This window comes from Rhipicephalus microplus, chromosome X (genome assembly GCF_043290135.1).
Source record: "Rhipicephalus microplus isolate Deutch F79 chromosome X, USDA_Rmic, whole genome shotgun sequence".
Taxonomy (NCBI): domain Eukaryota; kingdom Metazoa; phylum Arthropoda; class Arachnida; order Ixodida; family Ixodidae; genus Rhipicephalus; species Rhipicephalus microplus.
In genome coordinates, this window is record NC_134710.1 from 17,787,894 (window position 1) to 17,801,058 (window position 13,165).

At 45.9% G+C, this 13,165-nt stretch overlaps 1 protein-coding gene across 3 annotated transcripts in view; it reads right to left on the reverse strand.

The window, feature by feature from the left end:
• Positions 1-4,213: 4,213 nt before the first annotated feature.
• LOC119175679 (uncharacterized) overlaps positions 4,214-13,165 on the reverse strand; it is a 41,333-nt gene continuing 32,381 nt past the window's right edge. For all 3 annotated transcript variants that reach the window (XM_037426607.2, XM_037426608.2, XM_075881875.1), the window contains one exon: positions 4,214-7,294. In XM_037426607.2, coding sequence (XP_037282504.2) covers positions 5,081-6,904 — 1,824 coding nt within the window. In that variant the 5' untranslated portion in view covers positions 6,905-7,294 and the 3' untranslated portion in view covers positions 4,214-5,080. The remainder of the gene's footprint in view (positions 7,295-13,165) is intronic.

Here is a 13,165-nt window from a genome sequence, read left to right on the forward strand (position 1 = left end):
ATAAACGCCAGTAGTTAGCAGTGTCTTCGTATTCCTTTTTTTTCATCTGTGCGTCTAAACTTTCCTGCAAATACTCAACGACAGGTAACACCGCATTGTCACTTTAAATGAATGCATTATCACTTTAATACAGCTGTATTGGTTCACGACGAATACATTTTTTTCCGATTTGAATGAATCCTTTCGTAATTGTGGTGCTCTTGCCACTTCCAAATCTTATGTCACACGTAATAAGTTCTTGCTTGTATCGGTGTCACTTACCAGTGTTGCACAAGCACAAAATTCGAACTGTCGGAAGATAGCTGCATGTGGTTAAATGCACGCTAGTACGGTTTGTATCTCTCGTTTACTCATGCAGGCTAGTACTAGATAGCAAACTATTAAAGTAAGCACTGACGAAATCGATATGTTGTCTAAATGTTCCTCATGCCTGTGCAGCTAGTACTTACCACAAGGACGCATTGCTTCAGGGTATAAACACGGGCAAGCACAGAGCCCCGCACCCACAGGAAAAAGTTTTCGTCTCTTAAAATAAACAACAATTTGGTGGCTTTTTCCTACAGTGACAAATGAAGGTCGACTCAAAATGTGTTATTCACCATATTTTTTACTAGGACCACCTCAACACTGAACTTACAACGAAACATTTACAAAAACCAATATCTTTGCAACTCATTCACCAGCTGTAAAAATTGTTTGGCACTGTACACATATCAAATTATTTTTGCCCACAGAAAGAAAACTGATAATCAGCTAATTCAAACTATCATATTTCACTAAATGTTATCTCTCTATGAAAAAAATCCCTAATATGCACCATACTCTTCATATACTGAAAATCCTACCATTGTTCTACACAGAAAGTTTGTTCCTAAGCACATTGGGGATTAACAGATGTTTAAATAGAATTCCTGCGGTTTGATGCCCCAAAACCACGATATCTTTATGAAGGATACCGTGGTGGGGGCCTCCGAAAATTTTAACCGTTAGGTCAAATGCGTGGATCTGTCCATCCTCGGCGTATGTATGTAGCCACCTCTAGTTTAGTTCTTGCATTGTTTACTAGATGGCGCGGCTACCTCTAATTTAGTTCTTCGATTGTTTAGTAGATGGTGGGGAGCGTTGTAATGAAATCCGTTCGCTGTTGGCACGCGCTCGGAGTTGCCCGATGGATAAGACCACAGAGCGGCAGTGGCAGTGTGTGCTCGCAGGCAGATTCCCGATTTGCGAGACCGCGAGGCAGAAGCGCCCCGTGAAGCTGCGTGACGCCGCCGCCAAGATCCTGCCGTACGAGAGCGGGAGGCCGAAGCGTGTCGTCTGGCTGCGCGCTGCCGCCCCCAAGATCCCAGCGTTCGAGAACGAGAGGCCCAAGCGTCACGGCAACGGCTCGAGGACCCTGCCGTACATATACACACACAGTGTTTCTCACGTCTTTCTTGATGATGATCTTTCACTGAACTTTCACTGAACAGTCACGATCTTACCGATGATTTCCCCTCAGGAGCTTCGCCCACTCATCATCATTCACCCCGTGGATATGCTGTGAATTTTTATTATTATTTTTAGAACGCGTTTTACGAGTAATGGTTTCTAGCTTTCTGGAAGGATTCACGTGCCGCTTTACCTTTCTTGAGTTAAAGTTCTCTCTTATTGTTCGCACCTTGGCGCTACCTGCCCTCAGCCACCTTTTCTTAGACAACGCAGAGGAGATGAACTTCGGCCGGACGGGGAGAACACGCGCGTAGGCTGCAGCGCGCCAAAATTTTATGGTAGATATCGCCTCGTCTTTCGGCGCAGCGGTGTTCCAGCAGCGTAAACAAAACGCCGCCAGCATAAAGGGAGGCGCACACAATAAACGCATGCACAATGGCGTTTACAAGCCCGAACACTGTTCGCATAGAGTAATGCAACTGCTGTGGACAAGTAATAAGAGCGCAATGAAAAGGTCACGCTTGCAATGTAAACACGACCGACACAGTCAACCGGTGATTTCGCTAAATGTGGTATTTTCTGCTCTCAATATGTACTCCGTCTCAGAAAAAGCATGCATGATACAAGCCGACAGCGAGAAAGGAGCACTGCGTTTATGGCCTCGTCTTTACTCGAAGCGGCCTAATCTCAGATATTGCGTAGGTACTGCACGACACAGATCATTGGTGGCACGAGCTGTAACCCTAACGGCGAGGAAATGAGAAGTTAGGCACTCACCTCCAAAACGCAGACCAGATAAAAAAGCAACGCCAGCCGAGTCCCGTTCCGTGTGTGCGTCCTGGCCTTTGAGGAGGGTAGTCGGGCTGGTGACTAGAGTAGTGACAGCCGACGGATGAGTGACGAAGGCGGTGTGCCTGCCGTGGTCGGATGGTTCCTCTTTCCGCGATGCTTGCCTAAACCACCATTTGGGAGCAAATACAGTTTCGTAGAATAAAAGCGGTGCAGAGCATGCCGCGGCGATGGATGCAATGATGGTATGCGACGGACATAGTATAAATTTCAGGAGGTGATCCATATTACAAATAATTACTTTCATCTAATTTTTTCATGACGGAGGAGGCGCTTGTTTTTGCACTATTCGGAGAAACATCACATCACTGGCAAACGTGTGCTGTATCCATAATATTCGCGAAGGGGTGAATTCTGCGATTCTTAAACGTTACCCTTGATGTCGGCGAAGGGCTGGAGTGTGTTTGTTTCATGGACACTACGTCCGCTTTTCTGTCCCTTAATACGCGCAATTTTTTACAGTGTACGTCAGCGGATCCGTGGTGGACGCCGGCATAAAACACTTTCGCATTAAAATTTGGTGGCAGATCCCACGTACCGTAGAAATCTATCATATATCTAAAGCAGTTAGAAGGAAGCTGACTGTGGTGTATCTTTTTTATAGAATGACACCTTACGAAATGAAGCTAGAGACAGGTACAAATTGTACGCAGAAACATATGTTTAACAGTCGCATATGTTTCAAAGAGCCCTCAAACACTCTTTCAAGTAACCATGAAAAGAATTCACTAGAAGAGCTTATTGCCTCACGAATTCAACGCCGCAAAAACTTTAAGAATCCACCGAGTGCGAGTGAAGTGCTACAAAGGTTTTTCGCATGCTGCAATTGCATTCTCTCTTCTCTCGTCGTGACGAAAGCGCTGGAAGCTAAGCAGGGAAGAATAGTAAGGCCACAGAAAAATGTCCTGCGCGCCTCTTGGCCTTGAGCACTTTTTTTTATATGCGTGGTTTTTTCAGTGTGGTTGCAGAACGGGACATATTACAGGAACGGGGATATATTACTAACACCAGAAGCGGTAACCTTATATAGCGCTTGTGCTAGTGAGGATGGTAGCCGGGGATATTGCTATACGTACACAGTCTTCAGTAAACGACGTTAGGTATGCAATTGACGTTAACCCGACGTGACGCCGGTATAATAGGAGTGCAAATCTTACGTTCATGAAATTAGATAGCCAGCACTGCTACCACAATTAAAGTTTCACGAACATCACGCCGGTATAAGGTCTTTTTCCAAAGCAGTTGTGAGACATGGCATGACTCTGTGGTAGCATGGCTCTGTCCCCCCCCCCCCCCTCATTTTTATCCTAGGTCTGATAAGAAAAGGAAAAAACGCCTCCACAGCATCAAATGATGCCTCCGGTCTCTAATCGCATAGCACGTGCACGGTGGCCTCTTTTCCGTCGATGTTTTTTGGTTTTTCTCTTTTTGAATACCATTTAACCATCGCTTAACGTATATCGTAGTCACCGATAGCCTGTTTAAGCGACCTACGTGCATGAGAAGCCTGAGGCTCATCCGTTTACGCACTAAAAGTGCCGTGCGTTAGGCGGCAATCCCGTGGTATTTTTTGTTTCAATTTTGCGCACTTTACACATTGGAAAAAAATCAACCAGCGTTGATATCTTACCGTAAATATTTTTAATTTCTGGGTGAGGTCAACAAGTTTTGTATTCAAACGTTTTCTCTAGAGTCAGTATGTATAACGGTACTTAAACATTTTTGGGTAATTACGATGCTTGATGAATCAAGAAATTTTTTTGACACGCAACATACAGCTAAGAACAATACCGCGCTAGTTGGAGATGCGTAGCGTTCATTTTTATTTTTTATTGCGTGGTGCTTTTTATCTGGAACGCCCGGTATCTGGTTCTTTCATGAGGTCAGCCATAGCTCTTGGGAAGTTGACGAGTGCGAATGATGAATTCATAAATAGACAAGCGCCGTTTTTCATTTTATTAAACAGAAGACGCGTGCACACATGAAGTACAGAAGGGGTAAAGGAAGTTCAACGAACCTACGTATGCGCTGATGCATGCTCTCATAATCTTCGGGAGCATAGTGACCGGACATTTGATTACACAAACTTCAAATGAACAGCACAGCCACCTGTCAAGTATCACTTCATACATTTCACTTGTTAACACTGTAAAACCATGCGTATCTTACACTACCTGTGATGATAAACTCTACCTAAGGCGATCTTCATATTATATTTACGATGACTATCATGTGGTTTTTTACATCGGAGTCTTTTTCAGTGCACGTAGCATGAACTTTTGTGGTAACTGTACACCTGTAAGACACCTCCACCTATAACCAGCACAGCGGAGAAAGTAAGGAAAGCCCGCGCTAGTGCATAAGACTTCTAGTATGTTTCTACCTTTAATGATAACCAGTTATAATGATCAGATTTCAGGTTTCGTTAGCATGACGTCGCCAACCTAGTGAAGAAATGTGGGGAGTCAAAACGTCGTTTATGGGCTAAAACTCTACATAAGATGCCATAAAGTATTTCACAAATGAAGATTTAGCAGCGCACAGATGAAGTTTCATCGCACTTCGAAAGCTTTTTTGGCATAACAGCACCACAGACTACACGTTCAAGTTCATACAGTAAGACAGTGCCTAATAGAAATCCAACCAATGAACCATTGGGCATTTGCGATGTGTAAAAGTTCAGTTTATACCAGAAGAAACGAGAACAACAAGCTTTGTTGGGCGATGAATATGAATATTGGGGAAACGTTGAAAGAAAAGGTTATTGACGTAAGGCCGAAAATGCAGCCCTTTTCAACAATTACTGTTTCGAGGAAGCGTCAGAAAGGCTTAAATATTTCCCAATCTCGCAAAGAAGAGCATTTCTCAGTTCAATTTTATTGTCATGATGCGCTGGAGAAGCGCATCTGCATTGCTTATCTGGATTCTCCAACTTGAAGTTCTCGCTTCTTATCCTAACCAGCACTTCAGAGAGTTTCTCATTGATGACATCACTGCCTATTGCCAAATGAGACTGTAAAATTGAGATCATTGAATCACACGATATTACTCGTTCCAGTGAATGTACAGCCCATGTGCTAAGCCTAGCCCCTGAAAGCAACCTCGCCGCAAGCGACGCCGCCATTCGATTTACTCGGAGCAACTGCATGATGGCTGGGTCCCGCACCACGCCAAAGTCAGGGGCACGCAAAATGCCAAGTTCAGACAGGCTGCGGTTTTCCCTCAAGCCAATAGCGAGGTGCTTGAGGAGAATGTCGATCTCGCCCGTACCACCTTGCGCAAGAGTAATTTCCATGATGCTCGAGTTCACGCGCAGCAAGTCTTGGAAAGCGAGCGGCACGGTGTCATCTGCCACACCGATTTTCCAGCCGATCAGGCTGACGGACGTGATGGAGCGAGACTGTGCGAGACCCTGGAGCAAAATCACACAAGTGTCGGGAGTTGCGGGAAAATCAAGCACGACGTTTTTTAGAATCTCGCTGTCACTGAAGAGCCGGGCTAGAGACTCGGCGCCCGCGTCAAACAAATCTTCGTTGCTATCGATGGAGAGGGTTGTCAAAGAATCCTTGACGCACGGAAGGGCCTCAAACACAATGTTCGCATCTGGTGCGTACTTGCAAAAGAAATTGAAATTGGGGAATCGAATTTCGCTGTTTCTCATAGCTTCATCCAACAACTTAGCTTGACAGCCTTCGTACCGAACAGAAACTCTGTGGCACAAAGAGTTCTTCAGCATGAAACGAAGTAAGTGCTGATGCTCCGCATCATCGCCTTCGGTATTCATAAGGCTCAGCAACCGTAGCGTCCAGTTGCGTAATAAGCCCTCCAGCAACACCACTGCGCTGTAGCACGGAATCACACAACCATCGAAGTGGAGTTCGTGCAGTGACCGATTAATGCCGATTGCTTCCGATATTGCTCTCGCAGCCGCGTCTCCCAAAGAAGGCACGCTTATTCTAAGCTTTCGAAGCGCGCGACATTGCGTGACAATGGCTATTAGGTCTTCCCAGTCGAAGTGACTTTCATTGGCTTCCGCCCATGACGGATCCAGGACAAGCACAAGGTTCTGAAGAGTTTCTCTTGTGGCCACTGCACGCGCCAGCGGCCCCAGCGCAGAGTGGAACGTGCTGCGCGAGATAATGGTGAGTTGAGCGAGTGTTACATTTTTGGCCAGAATGGTAGAAACTGCTTCCCAGGCGCAGTCTACATTCAATCGCAGTTTCAGGACGCGTGATTGAAGCAAGTAGGCAATGGTGTGGCTTGCGATTGGTTTTCGACTTTCTGTCAATTCCACTTCTTTGAGTGTACCGTGATCTTTTATTTTGGCAACAATGGAGTCCAATGAATGTTCCTTGATGTTCAGATTGATGAGGGCTAGTCTGCTGAGACTCTTGTTGCAGCTCAACAGTGCTGCCAGATCCAGTGCATCTTTCTCATACAAAAAGAAGTCAGCGAGGACGAGCTCCGTTAGTTGCTCTGCTCTGCCATGGAACAATCTGCGAATAGAGAGGCTGTCCACATTATTTTGGACGTCTCGCAGCTCGACTGATGTGACATGCTTGCTCAGCTGAAAAAGCCTCCAGAACAGTGCAGAGTTATGTGGCGCCACCACGTACGCGGCCATGTTCACGCCTCGAACGCACTGGTGCTCGCGAAACAACCATAAGCATACGGTGAGTGTCTGGATGTCTTCGGGTGTTTGAAGCACTTCGGGAGTGTTTCCAAAAGTTAGGCAGAAGAACGCGTTCTCGGGAAGCTCGATCAACTCGATGCCACGATGGTTCAGTAGTTGGTTCCACCGTCTCTGGTAGTTGAGCGCCCAACACCGAGAATCCCCACCATCGCCGCTGCACGGAGTTGTAAGAGGAGGAATAACGTCGTTACCACGAAACCGCTCGTCGGCGAGTCGCAAGACCTGAAGCACGCTTTCGGCAGATTCAAACACCCCGGCGTCCGTTTCATGGAGGAGGCGACTGAAGTTCAACGAAGCTGCGTTGGTAGTTCTGCTCTGGACCTGAATTAGAAACAAAAAGAAAACATAACTCGCACTGCTGATGTCATTTACTGTGCTCGCTTAGCATAGGTGTCAGTTGAAAGTTGTTTTTAGGCACCCAACTTTTGGCAGTCAAAATATGTATCAAATTTGTGCGTGCATATACGCATATAATATTATCTGGCTCGCATTGTAAATTAGATTACACACGCAAAGCAGGTCGTTCGTGCCTAACATCCCAACTATGATCATTTGGTAACTCAAAGAAGCAGTATGGACAAGGTAAGGCTAAATTAGTCACACGAAGAAATCATACCGAAGCGCAGACCTCAAATCACGTTTAGACTAGAAGTCGCTGTCACGCAGCGGCGATTACAAAGGCATTTTTCAGCGTGTCATATAGCATCAGTGTAGATATGTCATGTTGCCGACGTTAGTAAGCCGAGAATATGCCTCCGGTACAGCGAACTATTATCGACCAAAAGGTGCTGTTGGAGTGCAAACGTGCAAACGCATTGTGCCTTCCGTTCTTGCCTCGTTCTAGCGCCAAAAGTTTACACACACACACACACACACACACACACACACACACACACACACACACACACACACACACACACACACACACACACACACACACGCACACACACACACACACACACGCACGCGCACGCGCACGCGCGCGCACGCGCGCGCGCGCGCTGCTGAAAAAATAAACCGTGCAGGTATATGTCAATGAGGGCAGCAGTTATTAAGTACATTTTCAAAAATATGTGTTGACTAGAGGGCGCTTCCAACTTTGGTCACATAAGTAAAACTGCGTTGCGGTAAATGTTTTATATAGCATTACTGGTTTGAGTAATCACTACAAAAGAACTTTTTACTTATTCTAAAGGCACCACGTTGTCATTACTATGCTAGTTTATTCCTTTCTGTTCGAGCATGTTCTTTATTTTTCACCATGACAAAAATTTGCAATGTGGTGCATGTTCAGCGTTTGTTTATAAAAAAACACAAATTGTTTCACTAGTAATGTATACACATTTTATGCTTTATATGTTATTTTATGAAGTGAATAAAATATTCTTGAAGAAATCAAGCAATAACTTTGCCAGAAGATTGTGAGAAAGTTGGGCAAAGTAGCATTTTGACTCATTGCGGCTCAATTTTTTTCAATGTTAGGGTCCAAGTGAAAATATGACTTGTTTATTGTAGCATAGTATGTTTTTTTTTTTATTAAGACACGCTGACGTTTTCAGAAGGTAGTATTTTTCTAAGAGAGAAATGTTTTTTATCTGAACAACCACTAGGTAGCGCGACGTTTGTCTTTGCCTCGCCTTCACTGCGTAGCATGTCAACAAGAGGTCCTAGAGGAGGCTTTTCGCAGTGTATAATGCATTTCATACCGCTGCTTGTCAAATATTTTGGTAATACTACCGTATAGAACGTAAAAAGGGGGCAATATTGCTTGTTTTTTGTAGAACGGTTTTTCCCCCTAGTACTACTGAAAGGCAGTTTATATTCAATTTCTTTTTAGCCGCAGGGGTCAGAATAATAATGCAGTTTATGGCTTGCAAGAGAGTATCATGCTGATGTGTTGAGGTTCTGATAATGAATGCACATGGTCCTAATAATAAAAAATGGCGTAATGTAGGCATAGTTTACCTAAAGGGGCCCTGAAACACTTTTATTAGTAACCAAGGAATTAATTCACTGAAAAAGCCTATTGCCTCACAAATTCAACGTCGCAAAAATTTGAAGAATCCGTCCAGTACGAGCGGAGTTCTCACGCGCTGCAATCGCATTCCCTGTTTTCTCGTCCCGACGAAAGCGCTGGAAGCTAAGCAGGGAGAGATGGGAGGGGCCAACAAAAATCGTCACGCGGGCCTTGTGACCTTGAGCACTTTTTTTTTCTTTGAATGCGCGGCTTTGCCAGAGCCATCGCGCGCACGCGCCTGGGCAAGTGACGGCCTCCCGCGGGGATCTCTGTAACGACCGAGTGCGCCATGTTCAAATCAGCCAATGGCTGATAGATGGGCTTACTACGGGTGATTTTCGGGCTTATTGCGTGATTTGTGGAGAGAAGGGAAAGCAATGTTTAGCCGATTTTTACAATGTATTGCGAATTCCAGGCCGCTTGCGGCGCATTTGTATTTGGCTCGCGTGTTGTCGGGAGCCTCGACTACCGATCAGCAGCATTTTCTGACTATGCTCAAAAAGTGTTGCAGGGCACCTCAGGTATGGGTCGATGCGCGATCGTTTGCTGCTGGTGTGCAAGATGAAATTTTGTATCCCGGGTGTACAAGTTAGAGTTCATTCAATATCACGCCCATAAATGACACTTCAGTTACCACTTCCAGAGCAATTTTAAGATTTCCCCCACCCTTTTCTTAATGATGCAAAGGCGATGAAAATATTTTAAATAAAAGTTCGTCTGTTACGTAACGGTGATGGGCTTTTAGCATTTGCAGCACCCTAGGACCATTAAGAAAAGGGTAGAAAAAAATTTCAAATGACTACAAAAAATGCTTAATTAAATGTCATTTATGGGCATCTATGTGCACGATGTTGAATCTCCACCATCTCCATTGAAACACATCATTTGATTACACTCACCAGTGGAAAACTACCACGAATCGGCCCATACCTGAAACATCACGAGAACACCTCAAGTAGACTATACCTAAAATATGTCGTTAGTTCTTATTAGGACCATGAGCAATCATTCTCAGAACCTAAACATAACGTTCTAATACTGAGGGGGACAGTGCGAAAACAGGACACAGAAAGAATGGACATGACTCACAAGCGCTCACGAACAACACTGTGTGTAAAGTTATTACACCGGAAAGTATATAGCTGAAAACGTAAAACAAAAATAAAACAATCACACGCCCTAATACTGTCTTGCAAGCCGGAGAGTGCATTATAATTCAGCCCCTTCGGACTGAGAAGTGGCCCTGGGATGGTCCAAGGGGAAATACACCGTTCGATAAAATAAGCACTACTGCCCCCTTTTGACGTTCTATACACTAGTATTACTGACATAAGTGACAAGCAGCTGTGTGAAATACATTAATCACTGACGAAGAGCCCCCGATAGAACCTCTCAGTGATGTGCTACGCAGTGAAAGCGAAGCAAAGGCAAGCTTCTTACTGACTAGTGGTCGTTCAGATAATTTTTTCTCCTCTCGTTGCAGACGGCCTGGATACATCAATCAAGTTATGGTAGCAGGGAAAGCGGCGAGCTTCGAGGAGCGATGGCCTCGACTTCATCGTCCTCGCATTTCAAAACTGAAAATGTGACGGTCTTCTTCCTGTGGACCCCGGCTCACACCGGCGTCCCACTCGCAGGCAACCAGGCGGCCCACACAGCGGCTCGACGTATAATTTGCCGAGCCGCAGCCTATTTGGTGGCCACCTCCACCTCCGAGAGTGGACGATGACAACATTATTAACACATCAACAGCAACCTGAATGGTCGTGGGGTGATCCCCTGACCACATTCAACTCTATTAGACAACATTGCAGGCTACACAGACGCAAATAACCACCACACAACAAATTACACAAAAGACTGGCCGTAACTTTGAGATTATTGCAAACAAATACGCAACCTACTCCGGCGATCCTAGGCCTGTGTTATCCAAGCCTATACTCGATGGATGCATGAAAAGCGTGAAGGAAAGGGCCTCACTGCGACTGCCATGCTTTGGGATTGTGCCGGAAAAGTCAATGTCGGTGCCGTTGCTCACTTATCGACGCATGTTAGGCAGGGACGAACTTCGAGGCGAGTTGTTGCTGCTACAATTGCGCGAGGGCAGGGGCCGACTGCTGCCGCTGGGAGGTGGCACTCACCAGGGATGAGTAGAGGTACTGTATATGCTACATTTATATATAATAACTCTAACGAAGAGCTAGCCGACCAGCTTATTGCCGTCCGGCAAGCCGATAAATTGATATGTGGGGTTTAACGTCCGAAAACCGCCACATGTTTATGAGAGACGCTGTAGTAGAGGGCTGCGGAAATTTTGATCCCCTAGGGTTCTTTAACGTTCACCGAAATCTGAGCACACTGGCCTACAACATTTCCGCTTCCATAGTAAATGAAGCCACCACATCCGGGATTCGATTCCGCGACCGGCGGGTCAGCAGCCGATTATCTTAGCCACTATAGGCCACTGCGGCGTGGCGGCGATTTGATTGATTGATTTGTGGGGTTTAACGTCCCAAAACCACCATTTGATTATGAGAGACGCCGTAGTGGAGGGCTCCGGAAATTTTGACCACCTGGGGTTCTTTAACGTGCACCCAAATCTGAGTACACGGGCCTACAACATTTCCGCCTCCATCGGAAATGCAGCCGCCGCAGCCGGGAATCGAACCCGCGACCTGCGGGTCAGCAGCCGAGTACCTTAGCCACTAGACCACCGCGGCGGGGCATGTGGCGGCAATTTCAAACCGATGGAATTTTATCGACTGGGGGTTGTGTAACTCTATGCGTGTTCTCCTTTATCTCTCTATTTTTAAGACTCCCTCATAACCTTCCCTATGGTAGGGTAGCATACCGGTCCTTCTAACCTGGGTAATATTCTGGCCTTATCGTTCTCTCCCATTTCTTCCATCCTTACTTCCAGCAAGGCATTCCTTAACGCAGGAGAGAGGTGGGGAAGTATTGAATCATGAAGGTGATCCTGGCCAGCTGCTGTTTTTGTTTTGTCAGAAGAACGTATTCCATTTAATTCTAGAAGTGTTATGAGTGAATTATAGGGCTTATTTGATGAACCTGTGATATGCAATTGCTGTCTTGCTGCAGACTGTTTGTATTTTAAAAATGCCTTAGAGTAGTTCGCTGAGCTTGAAATATTGTGGCAGTGTTCACCTATGAAGGCTTGTTCTTGTATAGTGTATATAGTGTGTATGCCTGGAGCTTTGTGCAAGCGGATTGTGTAGGGTGGATAGTCTCCCCCAAAACTTCTTCAGACGATCCCGGAACTTTTTTATTGGACAAAGCAAATAAAGAAACACTGAAACGGTATTAGCAATTCTTATAAATACATTGGGCCAGTAGAAGTAGCCCCAAGGGTTATTTAGAGACTGCTTTTAGCTATCTGCTTAAACTGTGTAATTTATTACAACGCTTTAAAGCTGCGAATCGCTGCAGATCGGTGCAGATCATTGCAACTCGGCCAAACGCGTTTAAAACCACCCCTTCACAGAGCGACATGCTCTGGCCCACTTGACGAAGCCAAAGCACGTCAGCAGCGACGTCACCGTGGCTGCTGATTCGATTGGCTGTCATTGACTGTAGAATGCACGGAAGTAAGATCGGCTGCTAGGGTGGCGGCACTTCTCGGAGCAAATATTAACCACTACGCGATCTTTGTCTTCGTTGTCAGACGGTGAGTGGGCTGCCGGGCGCACTATGTGATTGCCTCTGAGACTGCGCGCAAGCTGTTGGCGTGCCATCTTGGAGGTCTAGACTGTTAGAAGCTCAAATGAACCTCTGCAGAAATTGACGCGCGCCCTTCTACGACGGCTACAAAGCATTATGGGAAACCGGAGCGCCAGCGGAGTGTGGTCTGCTCGCCGAAGCGTTGACTCACCCCGTTTTCCACAGTCAGCGGGTGTACGAACGCATCGTTGCGGGAATGTCGCACGTCATACCCCTGCTTGAATCTGCACCCACAGAAGAGACACCACCCAGAGCAACATGCAGTCAGGAAACACCAGTATCCTTGACTTAATAATGACTTGAGAAAGTGTTCACGTACCCGCAAAAAGGTCCATTGAATCGGAAATTTTCCTCGGCTTTCGCAGCGAGTCCCTTGTTCTTCGTTGATAGTATTTCCGCGTCGTGGAAGCTTTTGTCACTTTTTTGATTGTCAGTAT